Consider the following 21,699-nt stretch of genomic DNA (forward strand, 5'->3'; position numbering starts at 1 on the left):
AAATGTTTGAATTCAAGATGATTGCACTTCCAGGATCTGCCTGAATCATCTTTATTTTCTTTATTAATGAAAAGAGCTGTACTGCTTCAAGATATTCGCACTACTGAATCTACTAAATTAGCTTCCTACTCTGCATTCAAAATCTCCAGGGGAAACAGAATGCACCTGTCTCAAACTTAAGACATTTCAATGTCATATGAAGAACAGTTGCAGGAACTGGGTATGTCTAGTTTAATGAAAAGAAGGACTAGGGGAGACATGATAGCAGTGTTCCAATATCTCAGGGATTGCCACAAAGAAGAGGGAGTCAAACTATTCTCCAGGGCACCTGAGAGTAGAACAAGAAGCAATGTGTGGAAACTAATCAAGGAGAGAAACAACTTAGAACTGAGGAGAAATTTCCTGAGTTAGAACAATTAATCAGTGGAACAGCTTGCCTCCAGAAGTTGTGAATGCCCTAACACTGGAAGTCTTTAAGATGTTGGATAGCCATTTGTCTGAAACGGTATAGGGTTTCCTGCCTAGGCAGAAGGTTGGACTAGAAGACCTCCAAGGTTCTTTCCAACTCTGCTATTGTATTGTATTGTATTGTATTGTATTGTATTGTATTGTATTGTATTGTATTGTGTTGTGTTGTGTTGTATTGTATTGTATTGTATTGTATTATTAAACAAGAGTGCAAGAAGTTGCAATGTGGATGCTCCTCAAAAGGCAGCAATACATTACTGCCCTTCTATGGTTTCTCCAATTCAAGCTACCACTTTGTGCTATAGTAATGTACAAATGAAAGCAATTACAGCATACCATCATGGTTTTAAGTTGCTGTTGCACTGCGAAAAAAAATCATTTTTATCTTGTAGGAAGTTAGCACTCGCCCCTCTCCTAGGAAAATGGGATATTTTAGTAAATATTAAAAGGGAAGAATATTTACCCCTAAAAGGGAGGCAGAAACTCAGTCCCACCCCCTTTGTCAATGGGCATTAAGGCCTGAATCAGTCTATTCTACATAACAAAGATCTACCTCCTTCAGGCAGAGTCATAATAAGAATTGCCAAAAAGCCCCTTCATTACATCATCACCCAGCAATGCTCAACCAAGCCTGGGACCCAGACAACCTACAAAGTTACCCCTGCATGGCCACATGGGAATCGAACAACCAATCAGAATACAAGCTTAATTTCAAAGCCCAGAGAGGGCATAAAACCCAGGCACTCTCAGTATCTCTTCCCTTTTTGCCCAGGGCCTCAAGCCATGTGGTCCTGTTCATCATTAAACCATCTTTCCAAGCAGTCTCCATGTTTCCAGTGTCTTTCTTCCCACTTGGAACCGAACCCAACTGGACATTTCTTCCAACAATCTAATTGGTGATCATTTCATTTAAAAAAATGAATCAATAGATAGATCCCTTCCAGACCTACAATCCAATAATTCGATGCAAGGCTTTTTTCTACACCAGTGTTGACACTCTGGGTTTTCCTTTATTTGACAGTGATTCCTGTCTTCTCAGATGGGGAAAATAAATCATTTCCAGCCTGGGGCACCCTAGGCAAAACCAGTCCTTGGTTCATTTCTTCAGCTGGGAAACACACAACTAGTATTTTTCTTCTCTTCTTTAATGCCTCCATCACATGAAGCTCTTCTATCCTTTACAACTGGCTCTGTGTTACTGAGAAATTACAGTAGAACAAAGGTAAAAAATAATTTCCTAATTTTTTATTTTTTAAAAATAATCTTTGCCCATGTAGATTCATATTTTAATATGCTTAAATGACAGCATTTTCAAGCATTTGCGCCTATTGCCTTGATTAGACATTGATTTACTGAAGCATTAACACCACTTTTTAATAGAATATATTTTAAAAAAATAAAAAATGAGCATTTCTAACATTTTACATGCCCAGCTAAGCATGCTCAATTGATGAAACTAAATTGTTTTTCTTTATTCTGAATCACCTAATATTCTCTCTCTATTTAAACTCCTAGGTTGAGACATAGCTGCCCATGTGGCTTTGTCCTTTCATAGTCTTCTCCCTCAGTATAAAGACCTTCTTTCTATTTTTTATAAATTTGGTTAGTGCCATCTGCTTAAACAGAATCTATGTTGCCATGATGCTATGGTGAGTTAATCTTTATGGCATAATGGTATTATTTGAGGGGCTTGTGTTAGGTTGCAGGAGGATACTATGACTCTGATGAAAAGAGCAAAGTACTCTAATGGCGATCCTTATTTTTGTTTACAAAAATACAGTACTGCCAAAATTAAATATTTTGCCAATGGATTTCAGCAGTGTGGTCTCTTCATCCTATGGGAAGAGTATAAAGGTGCTTTGTGACATTCGTAGGCTATGGGTTCCAACTTTGCTCTATGATGAGGATAAGGGGTAAATGTCTATACTGGGGCCAGGAGGCACGCAAGGCAAAGTTCCCAATGGGAAAATAGCTCCCCAAAGTTTTGCAGCGCTGGAGCTGCAAATGAAAGATCATATTTTCAGTAATTCTATTCTGGTAACTGAGCCACAAATAAATCAGCTCATCTACCAAGACAAAGACATGAGATTGCATAGTTTAATGCTACATCTTGAGCACCGTGGAAGAGCTTTATTTTCATATATAACCCAGAAATAAACTTGTTCCTAACCTTTCCATGTACTGTCTCCAGGTAACATTTTCCCATGAAGCCCTGGGACCTCTGTTGCTGGTTGCTTTCAATGACAACATTATTATTTGAGGTGACATTATTATTGTAATGGGAGGACACTGGAAGCTGGGGTATTTGTACACTTTCCACACTGTTCTCTTCTGATTCCTCTGAGTCACTCTTTACTCTAGCCACCTGATGAATCTGCACGGTGGCTTCTGGGGGATGGTTAATATGCACATTCACCAAGGAGGGGTATATTGAAGCTGAAAGAAAATGTTGAAAATTATCATTAGAAACTTGACTTTTCTTTCTATTACAAGCCATCATTAAAAAGTAACTAAAATGACTGGTATCATTCAAAGAACAATTTTAGCATACATTCTATCCTCAGAAAGCCACAGTGTTTTTCAAATCAAACAGTACGTGCCTTTCCCTGAAAAAAAAAGCAATAATCACATAAGGATCACAATATATAAGCAAGTGAAATAACATCTGGTTTATAATGAAGCCCAAAGGAAACAACAACAAATGGTGACTGTCACAACTGATAAATAACCATCAGGGCAACGTATTGTAGTGATTACATACAGATCAACAATTCTGAGAGTTGCAACACATCTGGAAAGTGACATTCTGGGGGAGACTGCTATAAATTACAGCCCATATAACTGGAGCTGGGTTAGATGGATGTTCTGATTTGCAATGCAGATGACTTTTTATACAGTTATGGAGTCTCCAAATTATGCTGTCATTCTATGTGAAGCTAATCAATCTAACTCCTCTGAATGTGATATGTCATTTAATTCCATGAGACACTAGTGTTCAACATCAGCAATGAGGTTTGCTTTTCCTCCTTGATTCTCCCTCTACATCTGATCCTAACAGACGAGCATCCCCACATGCTGTATTTAATTTAGCTTGAAGCACTTCCAGAATGCTCAGAACAAACCGTTTCAAATCTGAAACAACTGTTTTGAATTTGAAATGTCTTGTACAATCCTGCTTTTTATATGCCAGACTTCTGGAATTCAGGTATTAAAGAAAAACACTGCACACAGTCATGAAAGAAAAACATCACACACAGCCATATGTACTTTCCCAAAAAATCTCTGTTCCAGAATTTCAGCTACAATTTCAAATGATTTTGTTTATGTGGGTGAGAAAACCATTTTATGTGCATATATTCATAAATTGTTAGGCAGGAGAATGGAGTGCACAGGTAAGAAAAGAAGACAGGTGCAGATAAACAATGTGTTTAACAACCCAATATTTATTTAGTTATTTATCTTTTCTACATTTAAGTGACTCTGGGCAGTTTATATTCATAATGCGGGTGATATAAAGCACAATAAAACATAGAAACAAAATGAACACTATTGGGGAATTTCTATTCCCCAAATAACAGAGACCAAGAAAGTAGTGCCAGTTTGAAATAAAGAAAAGAATTTACTTTTTGACACGTCTTGGCTTATTGAAATAGATGACTTCCAAGATAGATATTTTTTGTAATTGGTTTAAAGACTATTAAGTGATGAGTGGGGGAGAGAGAGGCAGACAGACAGACAAACTCCCCTACTTATGAATGGGTTTCATTCCAAGAGGCTGTTCATAGGTTCATTTTGCAGTATTCCCTCTGGCTTCTTCCCAAACCTCCCACCTCTTCTTCCGCCTAACAGGCACATCTGATATATTAACCAGCTTCATTTGTTGTTTTGCCTTGATCTTGTAACTGGTCCAGCTCATTCCTCATTGTTCACACCTATTACGGCTTGAGGTAATTCTGCTGGGCATTCAACCTGGGCTGGCTATCTCTTCCTAAGGCAGATCTGCATGTCCAAAGGGGGAAGGGGCATCGATCTCTACTCCCAGATAGAAGTTGATCTCTGCTCATCCTGCAGGATGGGCCTATCACACACGCAAGGGCCAAATTGATTAATAGTGTATAAAGGCAGATATCTCTTTAATGGTTTTTACACTCTGACGATGTTAGCAGAGGCTAACAAAAGCTAAGTGAGCAATATATTTTAAGTTTCGGAGATTGCAATAAGCAGATGTCTGCACAGTAGCAAAAGCAGAACTTAGACATCTTATATCAAGAATCTTAGACAGGGGACCACTATGACTAACCTAAGAAGTGAGAAGTCGTGCAATTAATGCTTACCAAGTTGATTGGACAGAGGAAGGGTATACATAGAATGCTTCACAGAGCTGCTTGCCAGGCTATTTGGAATTCGTTTCCTTTCTGCTTTTAAAACTGGTAGATGGCAAAACTTCCCTGTAGAGTTAGATGGGCACCAACATTCATCCCTGCCCACACAACGCCCTCCATTTAAACATGGAATCTGGCAGAAATCTGTAAAGAAAATAAACTGAATGCATTGAGGAAAAAGTACGGATGTTTGCTTCAAAGACAGATGAGCCGGGAGCTGTGTTATTGGGAAATAATAGACATAGCCTATGCATGCACCTCAGTATCTCCATATTCACTCACTCCCACCTTAAAAGGATATTAGAGGAATTGAATTACCAACCTGGCCTTACATCTAATGAGTATGAAAAATCTTCTCCCCTGTGTTAACAAACTGAATTATATCATATCTGCTGTAGAGAGGGTTATAAATATAGAATAAAATAATTGAAAGGTAATTGAATATACAATATAACCAATGTTAGTTTTATTTTCCAATTTATACATTCACTGAAATCAAAATGAGAGAAGTGAGAGAAACTGTAAACTGCCCAGAGTTGTTTCTAGGTGAGATAAGAAGCAAATAAATAAATAAATAAATAAACAAACAAACAAACAAACAATAAAAGACAGTTACAGAAAGCACGTATTGGGCTCCTTTTATTCTAAGACCTTATGTAAGGTAAACTTTCCATAAGCTAAGAAGGTCAGTGCAGCCTTCTGATGCACTCCCTAATGCAACATAGGTACTATGGCATGCTGGCTGAGGGAATTCTGGGAGTTGGAATGACACCTGTTAAAGTTGTGGGGGTTGTGAATATCAGAATAGTGATATTTTTATAAAAAGAGTAGGAGAACGGCAATAAAGGATAACATAGACTGGCCTATTATTTCCAAGGAGTAGGACGGCTCTCACATAAAATTGTTTCTTTTCTGCTTCTGTAGATAATAAGAGGGAAAATAAGAGGTTACACATTTGGGAAGACTCACAAATACGGAAACCAGATTTGGGGTCGTGGTCATGTCCGCTCTGGCTATATAGGGTGGTAGTGTCTCCTTTCTCACAATTATTATAGCAGTGGCCATTGTGACACGTTTGTTTACAGACTGTCGGAGTGAACACTATTTTTATCTTCCTGATTTTTTCTGTCAGGTTAGCTCCTGCAAGAGAAAGAAGAGACACATCACAGAATAAAATATTATGTCTAAGCAACTTGTTTTGGGGACTGGCATGCAGCATATTAACTTTTCTGGTTATACTGTATGTTATGATTCTCTCAGATTCAAGCAAATTAAACATTACTTTATTGTGTGGCCTGAAGGTTAAGCAATGTTTATTATTCCTCAAAAGTAAACCTGGAGAATTAAGTATAACCTTAGCAGGGCAGTCAGGAATGGCTTTTATTCTTAATTCCCTGCTGCAATGACAAGACAACCCAAGTAGGAAGACTGGCCACCTCAATAGGAGAAATTGCTTCCTATTTAAATTGCAGAATCCCACTTATTCCAAATTAGGATTATAGAAGGGGCAATATATTTTTCTACATAGTATTTTTAAATGAACTCTCATATTAATAAACTTTAAAAGGGCAATTTTTATAGGAATCATATAGAACAAAAGTCTGTATCAGACAACAGGATTTGTGGCTTACATGAACGAACAGAACATGATTGAAAGATTTAATCAGATAAGAGTTGAAAAAGATCCAGATAAAAGCACACTTGAAAATGTGCATGTTTAAAAGCTAATATATTCCTTTTCCCTTTATTTTTTGTCTCCCGTCCCCATTTTTATGGGCGATGAGAGTAGACCAAGAATTATATTCTCAGAAGATGTGCTTTGTTATAATAATAATAATAATCTATAATGGCAATGCCACTTTTTCCACCTGTCTCAACAAACATGACTAGGTTGTTCCTTTACTCCTCCAACCAAGAAAAGAGGAAGTTAAAGCCAAGATTAAGGGAGAGCAATGCAGCAGAAAACAATGAAGAGAAGGGAAGTTTTGTTCATTGTTCAATTCAATTCAGACTGAGAAAGAAGAGGCTGATATAGTGCAGGGAAGACAATAGACAGATTGTCACAGGAATAGAATGTAAAACCTAGTCCATTCAATAGCAAGAAGAGAGAGGGAAAATCTAAAATGTTTGGTGGCATATTGGTGGACAGGGGTGATGGATTAAGGGTTAATATGTTCCTGTGGAAAAATCTATTCTTTTTTAACAATTTGGAATTGATTAAAAAGAACATTCCCTGTGAACATATACAAAGAACGTTCTTGTTTCTTCTCAGTACTCATCACATTAACTTCACACATTTAGGAATGAGGAGAAAGAAAAAGTTGGATAACTCCAGACTTCAAGAACTTAAGCTCCAAGATGCTCCCTGGGTTTGTCTGCCAGAACAGATTTCATTTTCCACAGGAACATTCTGTTCTACCCCAAATTTTTAGAAATTTCCAGAGTAAATGAGGGTGAAGAAGGCAAATTAGATGGAAAACAAAGAAAGTTTTGTTTACATGAAAGAGAAACCTGCCTGTGTGATACTAAAAGCTACCCTCTATAAAGTAATAATGAATTGGTCTGGAGATTGAATTTTTATCTGAGTAAAAGTGGAAATAAAACAATATATGCTTTATTTTTCAGACAGCATAATTCAGCTAAGAGAAACAGGAAAGTAATTAAGGGTAACAAGGTATAGGCAGCACCATTATCTCAGTCTCACATACCTAAAAAAATCACTAATGATGTAAAGTCTTATTCATTATAGACTTGGAGGAAATGCTGGCTATGAAATCTCAATATGTCTACACCCAGTGTAATAAAGGCCCACTTCTCCTAAATCCCGCATCCAGGACCTTTTGTCTGTAACTAAATAAAAAGACCATGTGATTACTCAGATCTTACCCCAGGGAGACAAAACAGGTTCCTGATATACCATTCGCGGCCCAGTTCTACTCTGTTCAAATCCATTCCCATTGGGAACTATATTGGAAGTTAGATGATCAGGATTTACAGCTGGGTAGCGTCGGACTGTGCGGGATGATCCAGTATATGACTGAGAAGTAACAAGGGAGCTGCTTCTGTTCTGAACCCTGTGAAGATGAAAGCTAAGTTAATATTTGTGCTGAATGGTTATGTACCCATTGAAAGTCTTCCTTGTTTATGAGGTTAAAGTTTGCCTGTAGAGAGAAAGGTAAAAAACTGAGAGCAGTAAGCCAAGAGCTCTTTTAATATGCTTTTATTTCATTTCATTTTTCATTTTATTGACATTTATAGGCCGCCCTTTTCCCTAAGGGGACTCAGGGCGGCTTACATTTCATAGGAGGGGAATGTAAGACAGGACACAAAAGAAATGTGAATAAAGGAAAATAACCAATAAAACACAACATTCATTCGACATTCGGGTGGGGCGAGATTAGGATCTTATCCCCAGGCCTGACGGGATAGCCAGATCTTGAGGGCTGTGTGGAAGGTCTGGACGGTGGTGAGGGTGTGAATCTCCACGGGGAGATTGTTCCAAAGCGTCGGAGCTGCAACCGAGAAGGCTCTCCTCCGCGTAGTCGCCAGTCAACACTGACTGGCGGATGGAATTCGAAGGAGGCCAGTCTATGCGATCTGATGGGAAGAAGGGAGGTAATTGGCAGAAGGCGGTCTCTCAAATAGTCAGATCCACTACCATGAAGGGCTTTATGAATGGTGAGTAGCACCTTGAAGCGCACCCAGAGATCAACAGGTAGCCAGCGCAGCTCACGGAGGATCGGTGTTATGTGGGCGAACTGCGGTGCACCCACAATCACTCGCGCGGCTGCATTCTGGACTAGCTGAAGTCGCCGGATGCTCTTCAAGGGCAGCCCCATGTAGAGCACATTGCAGTATTCCAGCCTAGAGATCACAAGGGCTCGAGTGACTGTTGTGAGAGCCTCCCGGTTCAGGTAGGGCCGCAACTGGTGTACCAGGCGAACCTGGGCAAATTCCCCCCTGGTCACAGCTGACAAATGGTGGTCAAAAGTCAGCTGTGGGTCCAGGAGGACTCCCCAGTTGCAGACCCTGTCTGAGGGGTATAAATTTTGACCCCCCAGCCTGATTGATGGAACGTTGGCCAAATTATTGGGAGGGAAACACAACAGCCACTCGGTCTTGTCTTCTCAGTTTTGAGAATAACAACTGTTCGACTCTTCCCATTAACTTAAATAGCCACACTTCCATCATTTCAAAGTAAAATAAATGTTTTTGGACAAGCACCTCTCCACCTATCAGAGGTTAAATAATTAAGAAATATTTTCCTCATCGATCATTGGCACTTTATGTACTAATAAAGAAAATAGTGCCTTCTGACTTGTGAACACCAGATGTGGAATATTCTCCACTTTCCTATAACTAGTGCCAACATTATTGACAATTCAGTGACAGCTCCAATTTTTCCCCCCTTGGGTATTTAAATTCATTGTATTTATCCACTCTACTGTATTTCTGTCTCTTTTTTATTATTTTTATATTATGATAGAGCTTTTTATTGCATCAACGTATTATTTTAATTGTATTTGTAGATTATTCCAATATTGCAAAGCGTGAATGAATATAGTTCATCTGTTAACTTATTGATCATACTCTTCTTTCTTTTTCTGTTGTATTATTACATGTCTGTTGGATTATAGATAATTATTTAAAACCATAGACTATCCTTTTACTTCATCTTCTGAAACACAAGCAAACTTCTTAGCAAAATTACTTCTATTATCATTCCATTCTTCCTTTATAGAGAAGTTGCCTTCGGAGAATTTAGCCCCCCGTGAATAGTAATTTTTCCCTAAGAGAATGGCAGATTACAAAAAATATACAAAAATTGCTAGGTAGTGAGAATCACTTTCTGTTGCTTTGTTTTGAGCAATGCATAACCAGAACAGATCCTAATTTGGCATATTACCATGCAGCCATTTCAAAACTCTTTGCCAAAAGCACTGATTATTCTGGGCTCAAAAAACAAAACAAACCACTTAAACAAAAAACAAATACCGATCACCAGCGGCAATCATGCAAGTCAAATTAAATGGATTGGCTCTGAGTATAAGAGGGTCACTACGTCTGTGCAAGGGGTAACATTCACAAGGAAAATTCCATTGTTCCTCAATTCTCTCATCTGTTTCCAAACATGAGCGATCCCTTCAGAGTTGGCTCATCCTATATGAATTTGGAGTAGATTCTCTTTTCTGATTTTGGCACTGATCACTAAAGAAATATAGCCAAGAAATGGTCCCAGCCAAAGAAATACAACAGTATATACCATCCATAAAAGTTATCAGTGAAAGAAGCCTTACAATGAATGAATACCCATTAGCAAATTTGTCTTACTTAGGATTTTCTAAAAACTATTTAGTTTTTTGTGACAGGTGAGCCACAACAATGAATCATATCTTCTCCACTCTCAAGGCCCAGTGCTTCAATGCCTATTAATGCATGCTGGCTGTCACAGCAGATTCTTACAAAGCAGTTTGTTTCGACTTACTCATGCTAAGCCTCTTTCTTTCTTAAGTTTTTCAACTCTATTTGGTCCTGCTGGGTCCTCTTTCCTCTGCTAGAGAACAGTGCCAAGATTTCCAGACTGCTTTGTTTCTAAATACCTCAACTACCCTCTTATTTTCAAGTAAAGCAGTAGTTAGTACTGGAATTTCCAAAGAAGCCAAAATTTAATGAGATTAAGCAGATTTCATGCAAGATAAACAAGCCCCCCAGGGAGCAAGATACTTTACAGAGTTCCTTATTTAATGGCACCTTTATATTCATTGAGCCAAAGTTCTTTTCCTCTACATATACCTTCCAGGTATCAAATCCAGTTCTGATCTACATCTAAAAGAATTTCAAAAGTGGAACTAAGGTTTGAAGAACTACTTGTAATACTATTTCGAGTCATTATTTATTGGAAAATTACACTGATCATTTTAATCTAACGGTTTGAAACAGAATTAGATAAATTTTGCTTATATTTTAGGGACCATTCAAAAAGAATTCTCAAGACATTTACATTAATAAGCTATAATTTCCTGATTGTTCATTCAGTAATTAAATAATAATGTGAATTCATTCCTCAACTTGATTTCCCTGGCAACATGACTCCTCTGCAAAGGAATAAGTATAATAAATTGAAATGTGAATTAGATGTTTGATCATCCACATAGCCTCTTCTCTCTTCCCTTTGAAGTATGAGCAAGCAAGACATTATATTTTTAATTAATCATAGCATTCTATATCATTCATATCAGACATTTATACTTTGGAGCTTCAGAACAGGCCAGAATATTTAAAGTATGGTTTGGAGTTGATGTAATATCTTAATCCATTCTATAACTTCTAAGCATAGTTTCCAATTTCATTGGAAACTGGGAATTCATTGGAAACTGGGAAACTATGGGAAGTAGAGGTGTTCTGCTACAAGCAGAGAATTTATAGGAATTTTAATCTATACTTCTGGGGGAAATGCCTACATTAGGGAAATCACATGTTATGATATTCACAGAGTGTGCTAACCTCTAACTTACTTTTGCTTTGACATAAGGTGCTGTGTGAATTCAACAAAACATCATTAAAGCAAGCCTTGGTGTATATGAGACCCTCTACTGTCAATCAGTCCTTATCATTAGGAGTTTTCTTCTAATTTTAACTCAAACTTACTGTTTTTAGCAGTTTCCATCCACTGTTTTATTTACTTTATCTTCTATATAACAGCTGCTAAGATAGCTAAGAGTAGACAATTATCATTTCTCACCATCTGTTCTCCAAGCTAAACATGTCCAATCTTTTCAAAAATTCCTCAAGGAATTGGTTTCCAGATACTTTAACACCCTGGGATGTCACTTTTTGATATTTCTATTTTGCCTACATCCCTCTTAAAGGATCAGAGAAACATATTGCCATCAGAGAAACTTATTTCCAATTTTCTCAATAAAGTCAAGAATTGGGAATCTCCCTAGGATCAATACTGTGAGACATCAGTGCTTAAATATGAACTCTATCATTTGCAGTAAAACTTTGTCTGGGATGTCAATAATCATTATTATGTATTTTAAAAATACACAATGTATTTTTAAAATGTGTTGCTCATTTCTCATTAGAACCATACTCCCAAAATGCACTGCAAAACTACTACAACATAATTTACATTACAGAATATTAAATGCATAAACTACCAACAAATCAACCTAGAAAGCTGTATAACATTAAAATATTTTAATGAGAACTACAACTGGAAACATAGCAGTATATATTCAGTTAAAACAAATAAGATTTTAGCTGGTTTGAGAATTTATAAGGTTTGTAAAAAGAAAGTGGAAATTCCAGAGTTATGCACCAGTACTGAGGTTGTTGTCTCTCAGATACTCACATAATTAATTACTTCGCTGGTGCTTGTTCCTCTCCTACTGATGCTACTTACATTGTTACATTACTTCTCTTTTACAAGAAGTGCTGGCAGTAACTCAAGAATTTACAGTGCATTACTGGATATAATTTTTTGAGATCGTTTCCACAGGTAACAAATATAAAGAAATGGCTTTACTTAAACATCCACAAGCATGAACTATAGCTGATCCTTTCATAATAGTTTTTTTGCAATTGTTTTCAATTTTTGTTTTAGGAAGTACAGCTTAATATGGAGAACATGTCAGCTCTAGATTTAAACTTCTCAGATCAGAGCTATATGTAAAATCAGCCCTACCACCTAAACAAGATTCAGCACTGAAGAAGAAAAATGTCTAGGTTTTTTGTTTTGCATTTCAATGAAATATTTATTCTATCAGGAACTCCAAAATAATTTTCCGATGGTTAATTTGACTAAAAGTTCACAAACAGTAGAGTACGCGAGCCAAAGTTATATTGAGAAACCTCTGCCTTGTTCTCCAAAGCACAAATTGTTCTTGGATTATCTTCTTCCATTGTTTATTTTAAACACTGAACATAAACATAATTTTCTCCCTTTTAAAAAATCTTTCCATAAACCTTTCTTACAGATTGCTATAGTACCTATTAGAGAACTCTAATAGGAATCAGAAAAACCTCTTTTAAATATGCACAAATAAAATAATGGTATCCAATCTAGTGATATCATCTTTTCCTGAGATAAACTAAATTATATTAATTGCAAAATATTCTTACCTCATCATGCACTTCTCCATGGATGCACCTTTGAAATTCTTCTTTTTTAATTTAAAGTTTGGGTGATAAAGTTAGGTGCCACATTATTATGAGAAAGCCTAGAATTGTATGGCAGTGTACAGATAGAGCTAAAGTGAATAGTAAATTGGCAGCACTTCCTCTCTGAATTGAAATATATGTAAGAGGCAACTGACTTATCTGTTACTTATGAGTCTGGTTACCATACTTTAATGGTAAAGAGATATGTATTACTTGCAAATTTCTCCAAAATTAAGTTGGCATCTCCAGTTAAAAGAATTTTAAACGCTGAAAAGAACTCATTCAATTCAAGCTATCATATAGAATGAATAAACATACACATAGCCTTCAAATCAGTTTTGACCAGTGACGTGCAGTGAGGTTTATGGCTGGTGTGGCAGTCCTCTCCACCAACACCCCACTGACTAAAGCATTTTCTTTCGCCTACCTGTGCTCGGGGGAGAGGAGAGAATGCCTGAGCATTGCCGCAAAAGAAAGAAAGTGGCTTTTGCCCACCCCGCCGCTATGTCCGACATAGAGGCGGGACGGGCAAAGAGAAAGAAAGCGGCTTTTGCCCACCCCGCCGCTATGTCCAACAGGCAAAAGCCACTTTCTTTCTTTTGCCCAGAGGCTGCAGCCCGCCTAAGCTGCCCGCCTCTGGGCAAAAGAAAGAAAGCACCATCCTGCCAGCAGAGGTGGGTAAAAGACCCGCCGCTGCTGGCGGGCTGCCCCGACACAGAGAAAGAAAACTGGCAGGCTGCACTCCCTGCCTCTCCTATCCCCTTCCCTCTCTTCTCAAACAAACTCTCTCTCAAATTGAGAGTTTGTTTGAGTGAAGAAACAAACACACGCACAAACACACACACACAAATTACTTACAATTACTTACAAATTACATTAATTTTGAATTCCTCCCCCTCCCTCCGACCCACATACCTTTTCTAGCTGTTTCACAATCACAGGGGATTTCAACTTTGCTCTTGCCTGCCATCATGAAAATGTAAAAATATAAAAGGAAAAAGGCAAGAGCTGCTGAGGTCAGGCTGGGTTAGCTGCTTCCAGAGTCACCAATGGATGACTCTGCTTAACTGTTTTAAAAAGCCTCTAAAAAACGCCCTCTACAGGAGGAGGCAAGAGAACCACGTGCCTCATCTACATAAGGAATTTTTCAGCTTTTAACCCTTGCTTAACTCTGCTCGAGTGATCATAAAGTCAGACTAAATGAGGCACGTGGTTCTCCCACCTCCTCCTGTAGAGGGCACTTTTTTAGAGGCTTTTTTAAACAGTTAAGCACTAAGCAGAGTCATCCACTGTGACTCTGGCAGCAACTACCTCAGCCTTTTTCCTTTTACAATTTTTTTCTTTTCATGATGACAGTGGTGAGGCTCTGCCTCCCCTGCCTCCCCTGACTGCATGTCACTGGTTTTGACTCCTGGTGAATACTGGACTAGCCTCTGAAAGACTTTCAGAAGTGGTTTGCCTTGCCTCCTTCTTAGAGTTGACAGAGAATGATTGACCCCAAAACTGTTGGTTTTCATGTGTAAGGCAAAACTAGAATTCACAGTCTCCTGGTTTCTAACATAGTGCCTTAACTACTACATCAGACATAGTGCCTTAACCACTACATCAGACTAATGTTAACTCAGTTAGAGTTAACATTATTGAGTTAGATTGATCAACCACTCTGATAATGTTTAAATGTCTCCATGTATTATGAATGCATGTATTTGTGAAGCATATTAGGACAGTCAATACATTTCTGTTGCCTGAAACAGAATACTATTCAATACCAAAGTTGCCTGTCATTAGATTTGAACAACTTTCATTCTTAGAAACAATTAATCAATACATGCAGAAGAAAATGACTTAGCAAGTTTTTTTTAAGTCACAAATCACATTATCAAATAATTATGAAATTAAAACAATTAACTCCCACACCCAAAATGTCTAGGTAGCCATCCATTAAGATTGAGTTTAGATCAGTTTTTGTCAGGCATGAACAACCAGACTCACAGATCTAGAGTTCAAATTAGCTATTTTATTGTTCTATGCCAATTTCACAGGAATCTGCCCAAACTGGCAGCTTTCACCAAAGAAAGATTAGATAAGGCCCAAAGGCATTCAAGAGGGGTCAGATCTTACTATTTTGTAATGAGTCCAGACTAATTCCCCATTGGAGTCCTCTCTCCAACAGCTTTCTTCAATCTGGAGGTACCCAGATTTTTTGGATTGGCTTTACCATCCATAATTCCTAATCAATATCAGGGGCAGGAAGCATCAGAGGTAGATTATAGGCGGGTGTGTTTCTATACCATTTTCTGATATTCTGAAGTAACTCAAGTATAAATCTCTAGAATACCATGGCACCATACCTAGCAAACTGAATTGGCCAAGTCTTGTCTAATTTTACATACTAGACAATGTACAATGTCTAGTACAATGTACAATGATCATGAGGTAAAAACATCAGGCTTTCAGTTATTCATTTTTAATCCCAACAATATATACTAATTTTATTTAGGAGATAAAAGATGAGTATTGACTGAAATAGCTTGTATCAAGCACAAGCTGTTTCCATCAGGTTTGAGACTATTTCTGCTTCACTGACAGATTGTTTGATCTTCCTCATGAAAGGTTACAAAATATTTTTTTATAATTAAAGAGAATTCCATTCTGAAACATATAATCTATGGATCTGAAAATACCTTTCAAAGAAAGCACATAACGATGACAACCTCTTGATAATCAGCCATACTTTTTTGTTTAACCTTAAATCTCTTGGCAATTTTTCTTTTAGTTTCTGTCTCATTCAACTGTCTCCCCTATTGGCCAGCTGCCCTTCTTACTCAATGCCACATTAACCATAAGCCGGTGATTCATTTCCTTCTCTTATGTAATTTCCACTGAATCATTAGAGAAAACTGGACACTACATGAATAGCTTATGTTACAGAAATGAACAGTCATTGGGTCTTTCTTTTTCAGTCTCTGAAGTGGTCATTAATAACAATAGCACTGACTTGTATATTGCTTCATAATGCTTTTACAGCCCTCTCTAAGTGGTTTACAGAGTCAGTATATTGCCCCCAGCAATCTGGGTCCGCATTTTACCCACCTCGGAAGGATGGAAGGCTGCCTTCCATTCTGAAACATATAATCTATGGATCTGAAAATCCAACCTTGAGCCAGTGAGATTTGAATTGCCAAACTACAGCTAGCAGTCAACACTCTAACCCTACTGCGCTACCTCAGCTCTATTAAATGACCTGACAGAACATATAGAGATCACTCTTCAAGAGTTTCTTGAGCAAAGAGTTTCTCAACACACACATATTGGAGTTAATTTCTCATACCAAATCTATGGCAAATGAAACAATCTCTCAATGCCCTCCCCTAACATCAAGGCCCCACTTGTCCCTTTGTATTTCAAATGGACACATCTGATTTTGCTTAGCAGGGCAATCCTTTTCCAGACAGTTAAGGATTTGGGACACAAATTTTCCCTTGTGTCTTTTATTCTAGACAGTGGCTGCCCACTAAAGGAAACTCTGACGTTTTTAACAAGGAACTCTTGGCCTTTCTCCTGGAAAGGCCTCACATTCTGCTGAGGTTTGAACAGACTACAAAAAGCTGGAACATCTACAGATTTCACAGAAAGTCATACATCAATTCAAGTGGGCACAATTACCCCCCATTTTAATGTTCATATCATCTGCACCCCTAGTTATGTGTGATCTTTTACGTAAGTCTTAATATTTTCTTCCCTGTGATCTGATTTCCTTTTCTAGCTTGCAATTAGAATATTCCACCCTTTAACTAGCACCTTCTGTTGCTGAAATTGGATTCTGAACAACATACTCCTAACTTCACTAAATAAATTTGCATAAGTAATAGCAAAACACATGTTTGGATAAGTGTTCAGACAGATGGTCTTCAGGGATATCTTCTGATTTATCCTTTCCTGTTTCTAAAAATGGAGAGAATTCTAATCAGAGGTGGGTTTCTACAGGTTCAGACTGGTTCAGCCAAACCAGTAGTGGTTTGGTGGCCTGGGACGCCTCCGAACCAGTTCCCTGTTTGACGCAGTATTTTTTTAAAAAATGTTCTGCGCATGCGCACACCGAACTGACAGTAATGCCGGCAGCAACCCACCCATGATTCTAATTCTATAGCTAGTTATATATTCTCCCTTCCCTAAGAAAAGTACTGAATCACTACTATGATTGTAAGATTATGGACAATTTAAGAACTATCCACCACTATTGGTGGTCTCACACCAAGCAGATATAAAAATCTATGGATCTTCTTGTCACATAGGCTACTCTGCTAAGTCTGTAACCACTAAACTAACTAGTCTCTTACATCTCTTGAATGAGAAAAAGAGATGCAATAATTTTGAACGTCTATGGAGATTCTCAGTCATTCAGGTTTTGGTTGTCCCAAAGGATGGAACAACCAGGTCATGATTGACAACCAGCTCTGACTGGATGGTGGGGGACAGAACAATTCCCCACCATCCAGTCAAAGCTGAAGAAGCTTCTTAGATGAGAAGCAAAACGTCTTCAAAGAAAAACCAGAAAAACCCGTTGCCTCTTGAAAAAGCACCTTTGGGACAATAATTTTCTCCCTTGATTTCAATATAAACAGGGCCTAGTTTTGCTACAAAGCAAACAACTGAAATTCTTTAATAACTATTGTACAATATATCTACTTATCTGAGGATTTGTGGCCTTGGAATCTGATCTGATTTCATTTAACTTATCAAAATTACACTCTCAATATCTATCCTCAGCTGCAGTTTCATCACACTCTCAGTAACTTAATAATCCCCAGCTAGGATCCATTTAGCTTCTGAGGGATAAATAGATGCAAAATAAGAGTTAAGAATTTTGTTTTTCTCGTCATCCACCATTGTCACTTTATGGATTACCTTTTGATCTTCAAGCAACAGATATAAATGATGGTTTATATAGAGACCTAACACCATGAAAGCCTGTTCAAAATTGTTTGTAAACTTACATACTTTGCAATTCCAACCAGAAACCGCAAAAGCATTTAACTATCCATCTTTTAAAATGTAATATTATGGTTTATTGTATTAAATATATCTTAATTGTTAAGGTATGCTGCTAAAACAGTAAATTTAATCCCTGGGTGATTAAAAATGGTTGACGTTGGCATAAATAATATTGTTTTAATGAGGAATTAATAATAGTAATAATTCCTATAGAAAGAGATCGTAATATTATATTGAAAGTTTTCTAATTATATCTTGCTTCATGTAGTGTGTGGAGAAGTTTTTTGAAAGATATTGTTACAGTGTTGGGTGATAACTTCCTACAACAGTATGCAAAAATCGAGTTGTAATCTTTATTGTGTCATTTAGGATTAAAAATTTATCTGGAATTGAATCTAAATCCTATCACTGTGAGGGAGAAATGCAATTGCATGGGGCTATTTAAGATATTAATGATGAGTAATGGCAAAATATCTGCATATGTAAAATGGGTAATCATGCCTTGTAATGAGTTTTTGCAAGGGAAAATCATGAAGTTGGGTCACATAATTGTAGGATGTTTAAGCTATAAAATCCTAATCAAATAAGTGGGGCGTTGAAATTAAAATGACTGAGCAAAGGTCAACTGTAGTTTTGAAACATATCTTGACCAAGTAAATAAACAAGAACAGAAATAAGCAGAAACTCTGGTAGCAAAAGTATAATATAACAAATCACCAGTTCCTAATAGTATCCACCCAAGAGCTTAAAGGCAAAAATATAGAATTGCTGACCTTCAGGCTTATGTAATTTATTCTTCAAATCAGACTCGGTGATAGAAGATTGGAAAATAGCCAACATGACGCCAATTTTAAAAAGGGACCCAATGGGAAATTATAGGCAGGCTGGCTTGATATTTTTTGGACACATTGGTGGGAACAGAGAAAAGAAATAAGAAATAAAGTAACAAATGTTACTGAAAGAAAAATCAGCATGGATTTTGTACAGGTAAACCCCACTAACAAATCTATTTTAGAGAAAACACACAAATAAAACAGGACATGTATGAACTTTCAGAAAAGAATTCATTGAGTTAATGAAACATGTTGAGTAAATTTAGTAGTCAGATGAAATGCAGATGAAAATAAATGGACAATTTTCTCCATGAAGAAATATAAGAACTAGAGTCACTGAAGAATCTTTTTGGGGATCTAGCTTTTTAACTTGCTCATAAATGACCTTGATTTAGAAAAACATAATGAAATAGACACATTTTGTGGATTATACCGAACACTCAGCATTATGAAAATCAAAAGGATCTCCTTAAAATGGGCAAATGTCACCCAAAACACAAGTTCAGTGCTGGCACTAATCCTCAAATTCTCCCTAAAAGTGGTGTGAATGTGATCAATAAGGTTATTTTTGCTATTTCTTTAGGCCATTCCCTCATCTCATCCTCATCCAACAGATAAAGCAGATTACAGTTGTTCCAGATTCAAAGCAGACTTTTCCTCTTCTCCCCAATATCATATATACAGTCTACCATGCTTCATGGTGGATATGGCTGAGGATGCAGTTAATGTGAGAGAATCCAACACCTACATGTCGCTGCTGCAGATGTGCCCCCTTTCATTCAGCTATGTGTAATCCTTGGTTTATGATCACAAGTGAGCCCCAAATTTGTATTACTAAGCAAGGCAGCTAAGTGAATTTTGCCCCATTTTGCAACCACTTTTTATACAGGTATTAAGTGAACCATGCAGTCAACTTTGCTTGTTGAAAGCCAACTGGGAAGGTTACAAATGATGACCATATGAGCCCAGGACAGACATAAAAACATGCCAGTTGCCACGTGCCCAACTTTTGTGCATGTGACCAGGACGCTGCACAAGGATCATAAATGTGACAGTCATCAGTCACTTTTTTCAGTGCCAACGTAACTTGCTCTTTCTAAACAAATGGTTGTAAATCAAGGACTACTGTACCAAACCATGTTTATCAGGATAGCCCAGACCCCTGGTCTCGACAAAAGTGGCTGCCTGAATAATGCATGATCTTCACGTTCCAAAGTGCTTGTCAGGACCATATGTCTACTTTTTATATATCCAGATGTAGCACTGTTTTGAAAGAATGTTAGACTTATTCTTCTTATATTTAAATGTATATATTTAAAGCTATACTGGGGAGGTAATGGGATTGAATGATTGGCACTTTTCCCTGCATGGTTTTTTTTTGAGGGACACAATCATAAAAGCACTATTAAACCAAGTTTTAAAATCTTTTTGCCCAAACATGGAACAAGAATTGAAAGAAAAAGAATATGTGAACTAAGAGCTGTAGTTTATATATTTACTACTGACAATTTATGATTAACCATTCAATTTTAAACTTTACTCATGTCATAAAACATACATCTATTCTCTCCCCCACCAATAATAACAGCAAAACCAAAATACCCTCAAATTGTAGCAATTATTATCTACTTCCTTCCTAAATACTGTAAATTCACTGTACATCAGTCATTAGTCACTGAAAGCTCTCGTCTTTTACTGAGACCTAGGGGATGATAGCAGTCCATTTTATACATGACTGCTTTCTTATTGCTTAGAATAAAAATGAAGGGGAAAAATGCAGAAAAAGTACCAAAAAGAAAAAAATTAGCAGCAGGTTTGAGGTAGTGGATTTTCTAAGATAGTAATAGTAGCACAGCTTTACTATCAATCCAACTTACATGGCCTAGGCAAACATATTTCAAGAGGGACCTGTTAGGGCAGATGCATCTTTCTTGTTCTCCACATTTGTTCTAGAATAGAGTCCTTCCACTACACCACTGTTAAACTTACAAAAAAGGGAATAATTGCTTTGGCATATAACTGCGGTAACTTACCCAGCTGGTAGTTTCTGTATGATAGGTATCTGTGGCTCTCTTTTTTCTGCACTGTTTATTCTCATTGGAAGGGAAACTGCCGGAGGCTGAAAGGCACTTGCAAGGCCAGTAGGATGATATTCTTCTTCGGGAATTACCTCTTCGCACCTGGAACCTCTGAAGCCTGAGCGGCAAACGCAAAGCTGGGGACGGCTACAGGATCCTTTATTCTGGCATGGAGGGTCACATACAGCTAAGGAAATAAAGAGAAGAATGAATAGAAACAGACATCCACATCATAATATGTCTGTGTCACTTATTTATCTGCTTCCATGAGGTAAAACAATGCAGACAACCTTCAAAAAAGTTACTACTTTTTCAAAATGATCTAACTGCACAAATATTGCAAATAATATTGCATTTGTAGCAGAAGACAATCCCAGTTTAGATTAATCCCACTTTAAGAAAAATTAATTTCTTTTGTATTGAGATAAAATGTGTTTACGTCTTTCACAGAAATAATTTTCTTCTTTGTTTACAATAAACTTTGGCTACTGTTCCATTCAAATAAGGCCACTTGTCCCAGATCTAACAATTCAATATAAAAATTTAATATCAAATGTCAAAATCTTTTATGACAGAAATTCCAAAAGTCATTTCAAGAATTTGCATACTCTATTCCTACTGGAGTAGGTAATATTTAAACTTTAATATTTAAGCATCCTTAGTTGAAAAGATTTCGCCTTTCTTTTACCTGACATCTAAGTGAACCAAGAAGAAACTTGGGATATAGCCAGTGGAACCAAGTTAGACATATAAATGATTAGCTACTTGTTTAACAAA

The 21,699-nt window shown here is 37.3% G+C and overlaps 1 protein-coding gene across 1 annotated transcript in view; it reads right to left on the reverse strand.

Annotated features, from left to right (window-relative positions):
* Positions 1–21,699, reverse strand: part of LTBP2 (latent transforming growth factor beta binding protein 2) — a 106,880-nt gene that overhangs the window by 60,268 nt on the left and 24,913 nt on the right. Inside the window, exons 3-7 of the mRNA XM_087724183.1 lie at positions 20,878–21,109; positions 7,737–7,924; positions 5,820–5,990; positions 4,803–4,994; positions 2,639–2,904 (exon numbers count right to left, since the gene is read on the reverse strand). Coding sequence (XP_087580309.1) covers positions 2,639–2,904; positions 4,803–4,994; positions 5,820–5,990; positions 7,737–7,924; positions 20,878–21,109 — 1,049 coding nt within the window. The remainder of the gene's footprint in view (positions 1–2,638; positions 2,905–4,802; positions 4,995–5,819; positions 5,991–7,736; positions 7,925–20,877; positions 21,110–21,699) is intronic.

The sequence above is a fragment of the Thamnophis sirtalis genome, unplaced genomic scaffold (genome assembly GCF_051295495.1).
Source record: "Thamnophis sirtalis isolate CommonGarterSnake01/CBP01778 unplaced genomic scaffold, rThaSir2_p1.2 scaffold_1, whole genome shotgun sequence".
Lineage (NCBI taxonomy): Eukaryota > Metazoa > Chordata > Lepidosauria > Squamata > Natricidae > Thamnophis > Thamnophis sirtalis.